At 44.3% G+C, this 8716-nt stretch overlaps 1 protein-coding gene across 1 annotated transcript; it reads left to right on the top strand.

Annotated features, from left to right (window-relative positions):
* The first annotated feature begins 1971 nt into the window (after window positions 1-1971).
* On the top strand, window positions 1972-7567 carry LOC112545310 (uncharacterized). The gene is made up of 2 exons (XM_075914892.2): window positions 1972-5140; window positions 6524-7567. The coding sequence occupies exon 1, from the start codon at window positions 2238-2240 to the stop codon at window positions 3459-3461; it is 1224 nt and encodes a 407-aa protein (XP_075771007.1). The 5' UTR covers window positions 1972-2237; the 3' UTR covers window positions 3462-5140; window positions 6524-7567.
* The last annotated feature ends 1149 nt before the right edge of the window (window positions 7568-8716 follow it).

Here is an 8716-nt window from a genome sequence, read left to right as displayed (position 1 = left end):
AAAGCATTTGCGGAAAAGAGTGTCTAGGCTGGCACAGACGCTTTTCTGCAAAAGCACTTTTTGCGGAAAAGCGTCTGTGCGAATCTAGACGCGCTTTTACGCAAAAAAGCCCCAATCACCATTTTCGCAATCGGGACTTTTTTGTGCAAAACAAATCTGAGCTGTCTACACTGGCCCTTTTGCACAAATGCTTTTGCACAAAAGGACTTTTTCCCGAACGGGAGCAGCATAGTATTTCCGCAAGAAGCACTGATTTCTTACATGAGATTATCAGTGTTCTTGTGGAAATTCAAGCGGCCAGTGTAGACAGCTGGCAAGTTTTTCCGCAAAAGCAGTTGCTTTTGCGGAAAAACTTGCCAGTCTAGACACAGCCTGAGAGTTACAGGAGTCCTCCAGCTTGACATCATTTTAAAATAACTGCCCGGTGTGTGGATGCGGACTAAGCTATTTCAAAATAACCCTAGTTATTTCGAAATAACGTTGCTGTGTAGCCATGCCCTCAGACTAGCATCTCCTTATCTGTCAGAGCCTGGTTCATGAGGTCATTACATTTAAAAACACAAATTATTTTTAAGCAGAGAAACAAATTAATATTTAAAAGACATAAATAAGGAACTGGAAATGACTCTGGATTAGATATAGTTTTTCAGTAACTTGGTTTAATCTCCAAATCAGACACTCACAACATATTATAATATTCAGTCAAAATGGTTCAGATGGGCGGAGAATTCTAACAAGAAATGAAGTAAAAAAACCCAACCAAAGGAAACTTCAAATTACAAACTCATGGCTATGTTTCTCTCAAATGCTGTTTATTGTGAAGTGTTCTCTCAATCACTGGCAGCATGCACAGTTGTACATCACACACATGAAACTCTTTGGCTATAAAAGAATAGTCCCTACTCATGATATCATATCATAAAAGAATAGTCCCTACTCACGATCTGCCCCCTCCCTTAAAAAGGTCATCGTTGTGTGATTAGACCAAAGCAGCCTGCAACCCAGCTAAAATTGATTCTACTTTAACTAAGTTAGGCTCTCACCTATACAGGGTAAGCAACTATCTTTAACTGCAGTTTTAGTTATAACAGATTTTGCTGGAGAGGCCAAACTGCGTTTAATCAGGTTTTTAAACGATGCGCTAGCTCAGGTACATATCCAATTCACATATGCCAGGCATGTCCAAAGTCCGGCCTGCGGGCCAATTGCGGCCCGTGTTCCGGTTTAATACGGCCCCCCAGGTAATTTGGCAATATCTATCTTTTATGGCCCCCAACAAATCCATATGTATTGAGATGAATACATTGTAAAATCTCAGTTAATGTCAAATTGGTCTAAATCAATTATAAATATATTTGGACACAACATGTACACTTGGTGTTCAGCTTCCTGGATTTTTTTTTCATCTGGCCTTCAGATATGAAAGGCAGAGTGATTTAACACCTGTTTAGATTTGTCATCCATGTGATGAAATGAAAAGTATGCCGTTTGCAATAAACTTTGCATAAAATAGTTAATTTGCATTTAATTTTAATGGTTCAAAGAATGTCAGGCAAAATGGTCGGCCCTCACGCATGTTCACTTCATCAAATCTGGCCCTCTTTGAAAAAAGTTTGGACACCCCTGACATACGCACTGTCCATGTGAATACCCAATTATGTTTTAGCCCAGAATCTCAGTCCCAGTCACATCTGAACTAAACACACAGCGGGTTGGTGTACACGGGACCGCAGCTAACCTGGCCGGTTGGATGATCAGTCTGGCCACAGTTAAACTAAGTTCAGCTAGCACCTGCCTCCCGAAGCGGGCTCCTAGAATAGCCCCTCGCTGCAACAACACGCAGCCCGTGGGGAGGGGGCCGCTTACACCCCTGCAGCCCGACTGCCAGGGGGAGCTACCCGGGCAGGGGGTGGCGGCGATGTGCGTGCAGCGGGGGGGCATCCTGGGGACACCACGCTCAGGGCGGCTGCCTCGCGGCGGGAGCCGGGCGCACAGATGCCGCGAATCCCTCCGGGGGGCGGGGAGGTGGAGCCGCGGCGGGGGAATCCCGGCTGGGGCCGCAGGACGGCGCGGAGCCTCTGTCACGGGGGCGGGGCCCTTCCTTGTTCCGGGCCGCCGCCGCCGCCGCAGCAGACGCGGGAGTGCCTGGGCCTGGCCGGCTGCGGGGCCCGGCGAGCAGCGACCGGCCGGCGGCCCAGCGCGGGACCGGGGGGCTGCCTCCCGCCCCCGCCGCGCCCATGCCACGTGGGAGGCGGAGGAGCCGCCGCCGGCGCCGGCTGGGAGCCCCGGGGCCGCCCCTGGCGCAGGGGGCGCCGCTGGCCGGGCACCGAGAGGCGGGGGGCCCCCGGGAGCGGGCGGGGCCCGGGCTGCCCCGCTGGGCCCCGCGGGAGGGGGCGCTCGGCTGCGGCCAGGGGGAGCTGGGCCTAGCGGGGCTGGTGCCGGCCCTGCCCGGCAGCGCGGCGGGGCCTGCCGGCCTCTCCCACCCGTGGGCCGCCCCCACCCCGCTCCTGGCCCCGCCGGCCCCCCGGGCGCTGGGCAGCGGCCTGCCCGCCGCGCTGGGCATCTTCCGCGAGCTGGCCGGGCTGGCGCGGGAGCCGGGGCCCGGGAGCAGCCGGGCGGGGGCGGCGCCGCGGCTGAGGACCGTGTACGTGAACCCCCGCTGGCTGGAGCGGCAGGCGGCCTTGGCGGCGGCCCCGGAAGCCCTGGCCGGGCCGCAGGGCCCGGAGGCCGCGAGCGGCTCGCCGGGGCCACCGCCCGCCAGCCAGGGGGACCCCTGCCCGGAGGCAGCCAGTCCCTACGTGGGGCTGCGGAGACCCCTGGGCTACCAGCTGGCCAAGGCCACCAAGGAGCGGATCTGGAGGGGGGAGTTCATTGACCTGTTCTCCTTGCTCCACACAGAGCTGGCCCCGGAGCACGAGCCTGGCCAGGGGCTGGGGGACACGCTGGACCAGTGGGTCTCCGCCTTCCTGGTGTACGCCAGCGTGCTGTGCGAGAAGCACCCCAACAGGTGCGGGGCCATGTTCAAATACCTGGATGTCATCCGCAAATTCCACGCCACCTATGGCGGCACTTCTTGGCTGCACTATGACGAGGACTTCAGGCGGCTGGCGGCCAAGGACCCCACCATGGCTTGGGGGGATGTGGACTTGAAGCTCTGGATGAAGTGGATGGCCCCATTGAAGCCATCGTCAAACAGGCAACCGCAAGCTGCGGGTGACCAGCAGGCCCCACTGCGGTCTCAGACTTCTAGGACGGATGATAAAAGTCAGGTGTGCCGAACTTGCAACAGTGGCACATGTTCCCATGTTGCCTCTGCATTAAAGCAGAAATGTACAAAGTGCCAGGGGCATCAGTGTGCTGCCCATACATGCTGTGCATCCAAAGGGGAAGAGGAAGGAGGGGACACTGAAAAACCACGGAAAACAGAAGAGCAGCAATGCTCAGAATGTCCCTCGAGCTGAGACAGGGCCTCGCTCCTAATAGGCTATAGATTTTCAAACGGATGCAGATTATTTGGCTAAAAGTCAACTATGGATTCTTAGTTGACTGATGTGCCATGGTGTAGGGTCTAAACATAACTGCAGTAGGTTAGTCCAGAACACTTATTACAAAATGTGTTCCCTACTTTTATTAGTATTATTTTTTTGCAACATGCTCCTCCCTAGCAGAAATTAATTATTGATACTGTTACTATGTCAAGGCCCCACAACAGTCTGTTTTTTTCTCTTTTTGTAATTAATATGTTGCTTCCCACAAAATCAAAGGGTGGAATGGCTTTTCTAATTGTCTTAAACTAAAAATAAATGTTTCTATTGATAGTTACTCATATACAAAAATGTGCATGAGATCTTGCTGTTGTCGTTTTGGGTGGATTTGGCAACTGCAGCAGGGTGAAAGATAAAAGCTGGACAAGGATGCATGTCAATGCAAGTAAGAGAAATCAGAGTTTTAGTAGGCACAGTTTGCACCACTGCTAAGGAATATAGCCGTGGTCACCAACCAGTAGATCGCGATCTACCGGTAGATCTCGGAGGCTCTAAGAGTAGCTCTTGAGCCCTCTCTGAACCGCGCACCTTCGCAGTACATTTACATTAGATTTCCTCATTTGAGGAGCAGCTACTCACCGAGCAACAGCACAGGTGAGTAGCTGCGAGGAATGGTGGGAATTTTTTTTTAAAGTAACAGTATAAGGATTGGGGATAGCAAGTGATGGAGAGGAGGAGAATAGAGAGGGCGGAGCTTCAAGGAAAGGGCGGGGCGGTAGATCTTGGCTTAGTCTGTCACTTAAAAAGCGATCTTGGGTGTAAAACGGTTGGAGACCACTGGAATATAGGATTCAGGTCAAATTCAGGATTCAAATAGATTGAATTCACAAAGTGTTTTAGCCTTGTGCAAAAGTACAAAAAGAAGGCCTTGTCTACGTTAATCATTTGCCATTATTACAGTCATCAGTGTAACTGGACTAATGCAACCCCTAAGGTACACAGGCCGACTGCCTGGTGGAGGTAATTCCATTTTGAGCAGGGATGAGCTCTTTCACTAGTACACACAGCAGCCCCTGTTTATGTTATGACTTGTACCTGTCCCATTATTACTAAAAACTGCAATGAAAGCAATTCCCCATTATATAGGTCAAAGACTGAATATTGAGTTTCCTATCAAATATATGTTAGTTGAAAGGCTTGTTAATACACTGACTATTCTTACTTTTTAAAATTGTTTTGAGGACCCTAGAAGGCAAACTAATTTTTTATGCAAATGTTTGGATTCCTTGCTATTCTATAAAATATTATCTAGTGCTTGGCACAGAACTGTTAAAGGGTTGGACTGTACTAGCATGATCTGGAAATAGATAACTTTTCTGAGAGGGTTGCTAGTATTTAATCAGTCACACTGAGTTCTGTGTTTTGTACCATATCAAAACTGGTTTGTCTGAGTCAACTGCAAAAACAGTGGAAATGAGTGCCATGCAATGTGTATCAAATAACAAATACTATAATAGCTTCCAGTACAGCTATTGTGGCATTACTACATTTTGTAATAGTACTTTATGCTTACGCAATTTGTTCTGACATCTCTTTAGACTTCTGTTTTCTGAAATGTAGCAGATCAGTTTTTACTTCACTGCAGATCTTACCATGTGAGTATTCTAAATATAATGTTAGACATTTTTCATCCTGTTAGAGATTGGATTTGCAGTTTGTAATCTTAATCAGACTCTTAATTCTGTTATAGATTATTCTAACTATTAGTACTAAGTATGGAACAGCGGTTGTATTAAGCACCAGAAGGCTTGATACTCTTCCTATTGAAGACAGTTGAAAAACTCCCTTTGATTTCAGCAAGAATAGGATTCGACTCAAATTTGTGAGATGTTCTTAAGAATTGGAAAAAGCTTTCAGAATTTACTAGTGTATACAAAGGTTTTAAATGTGTGTGGAGAGGTTATTTTAAATGGCTTCATTTAAACCGTTTGTGTATTAGACTAAAAGCTTGTGGAAAACAGTTTTTATTTTAGACGTTTAATAGTGGTTAAAGCATATAGCTGCCCCTGGCATGGATGCAGTTGTATTGCATAAAAGGGCTTTTTACCAGTGTAGCTTCTCATAAATGAATAATCACTTTTATACCACTATAACTACATCCACAGTATAGCATATACTGGTGTAACTATTTCAGTATTAAAAAAATTAGCACTCCTGAAACTGTAGTATACACCAGACAGACCCAAGTAAAGGTGTGAAATCCATGGCAGGACACTGAAGGAAAGGAAGCACAAAAGTGTGGGTGGAGTTGCTTTCCTTGTAGGTGACTTGCAAAGATAAACATTTATTTTCTGTGGTATTTATTGCTCTTTTATGATGTATAAAGATGGCCTCCAAGAAATACAAATTGTGTTGTCTGTTCATGCTAAAGACTATAGAAGTAAATGCAATAGTAACATGACATTGAGGTTAAATCTTTTCCATTCTTGAATGAGAGGAGGGGAATGCAGTCTTCACACAGGGAGTTTTTCTGACAGCTGTTTGTTTGAATATTTCTTCATTGTTTTATTTCTTAAAAACAAAACAAAATTTTCAGTTTCAAGTGTTGCGACTAAACTTTCCTTTTGCAAATAAAGGTTGTGAAGAATACATCTTAAATTTCAGTCTCTTGTAATGCTGTTATTCTACATAGTTCTCTTGTCCTATAGTGTTGATCAAGATATTTCTAATGTAAAAATGAGTAGAACTTAAAAAAACTAAAACACTTGCGGCATTCTTTACTTCATAACAGTTTTTAAGGGCTACAGTGAGAAATGATATTTTGGTTTTGATAGTTGACATCAGTACAATCAACAGACAAATTCTTGCAACTTTTATGTCTAAGTTATTTTTAGGGAATTTTCTAAAATTTTGTATACTACATTCAAGGAGAAAACTAGTTGGAAGGGCAGTCCAACTAAATTGGTGAGTTATGTACTATAACTGACTGACTAAATTTTATGTGTGCGCACATTTGTTAAATACAGAATTTTTTATAGGTACCAACAGCCTGACTCCGTTGTTGTCTAAGGGGAGCTCAGGTATTCTAATGCATCCATTTCTCTGCTTTTGCTGCATTGTATGCTGTGCTAAAGAAGACATTGGAGATTGATTTTACCCAACCAACAGTTGTAGCAATGGACTACAATCAAAACAGTTTGTTGGACAGTAGCAATACTTGCAGTGCAGCATTTGGCACAGACTATCCAAAAGGGGCAGAGATTTAGGAGAGTAAATGATTGAACCGCCATTGAAAGATGTCTGAAACAACTTCCGGAATGGGAATCCTACTCTAAATCCTACATTGAAAAAAGAAGTTAAAGTGATTATTGTAATTACCAGATTGTTCACTCGCATTCAAGCAAACTATTTTGTGCTGTTCTGGGTCCTTAAAAGATCACATTTGAACATTTCAAAATCTATGTAGCACACTCATTTAGAAGTTTTTTAATATTTTGTCTTTATTAACTTTGCCATTTCATGAAAAAATCTGCCACAACATGTATTGAGTTAAAGTAATTTCCTTCATTCAATATATTGGAGGCTATTGACAATTCTTCTGTAAGATTCACACAATAGTTCCTCTTTTTCTGAGGGAAAAATGAAGCATTAGCTTCCATTGGCACCTTCAAAAAAGCTATATGATGTTCAGACATACTTCTTCACCGCACATAGAGATGACATAAGTTATTCTTCCATGCATCCCAATAGCACCCAATACACTTCCCAGTAGCATATCGAGCATTGTAAATATCAGGTTGTGAATAGTTATTGTCTGGTGTCAATGAAAGTTAGATTAAATAGATCATGATTTTATTATTTTGTTGTTTCAGTGTTCTGTTTTTCTCTTCCCCTTCACATACTAGGACATATGATCAAGGTGATAGTATTAGGTTTCAGAAAATCGACCATTATCTGCTCTATTTTCCCATTCTTGTTCATCACAACAATATTATGCACTAACTTGAAATGTTTGTAAATTCATATTTAAAATGTTTGAGACCTCATCTAAATAAATTTGTATATAAAAATGCTGTGTTTAACTTTTTGCCTTAGACTCATTTTTGTTCTTTTCTAGTGCGGCCATGTCACTTTAATTTTCCACCTGCTTTCCATGTCTTTTTACTGAGTCTTGCACTATGCCTCTTGGATCACTTGTGGGTTTGGGTTTTTTTTCTTTCTTTGTAATGGTGCAGCATAATCTTTTTATGCATGGAAACATTTTTTACTAGGATCATCTAGAGAAAATACTTTGGATTTGTAGTTGCTTGTTTATTTTGAAGTTGGCTGTGTGTGATATGTTTTACAAGGGTTTTGCTAGTGCCGTAACTGTTATGGGGCCAAATCCTCAGCTGGTGTAAATTCTCTTTCCATTTACTTAAGTAGAGCTATGATAGTTTACACTGCCTGTCAATCTGCCTCCTATTATACAGAAGTTGGTATGCCTTACAGTTGTGCTTTGATAATTCATGATGTACTTTTAAGTTTATTCTTTAAAGTCCCAAAAGTACAAGTACTCCATTTATCAGTGGCCTGCCTAGTATAGCAAAATGTGATTTGTAATTTTATAGCTCTGAGACTGAACAGGCTTGCTTTATTGACTGCATTGTCCAGATGATGAGGAAGGATGGCTTTGAACTTCATGGTTTTTTGTTCTCTACCTTCCTTTTCTTCCTGCTTGTGTTATGATTGCTGAGTGCAGGAATTTATGTTGTCTCCCACCCATAACTATTTCTGCAGTGCTGACCAGTAAAATGGTTAGCATTAATGCCATCATAAGTGGTACTCTATTTTTGTTGGAGAAGCATTGGGTAAGAAGCACTGGTGTTCCCTCCAGGGTCTGTGGAAAACACTTAGCTTTACCACCGCCTCTGAACTTAATTGCCCTCCAGTAGATTTTCCCTGAACTTTCTCAACTCAGCCCTAGACATCCTTCTGCTATCCTCAGCAGTGAGTTACTTATGGCTCACCTTGATGAGCATGATCTGGTATTCTCTGGCAGACAGGCAGATAATGACACTTATAACCATAGGAATGACTGGCTTTTTCCCCAATGAACACTGAAGTCATAGTGTCCTTATTTAGTAGTAATCCCTGTTGCGTGCATTGCACTTTTTCTTTGCCAAGTTTCACAAACATGAAGGAGTCTCTAGTTGGAAATACTTTAAAATGCTCAGAACCCTAAGGGCATG

This window comes from Pelodiscus sinensis, chromosome 1 (assembly GCF_052426305.1).
Source record: "Pelodiscus sinensis isolate ZL-2025 chromosome 1, ASM5242630v1, whole genome shotgun sequence".
Classification (NCBI taxonomy): domain Eukaryota; kingdom Metazoa; phylum Chordata; order Testudines; family Trionychidae; genus Pelodiscus; species Pelodiscus sinensis.
The sequence above is the reverse complement of the archived record's forward strand: the minus strand, read 5'-3'. Positions and strand labels throughout refer to the sequence as shown.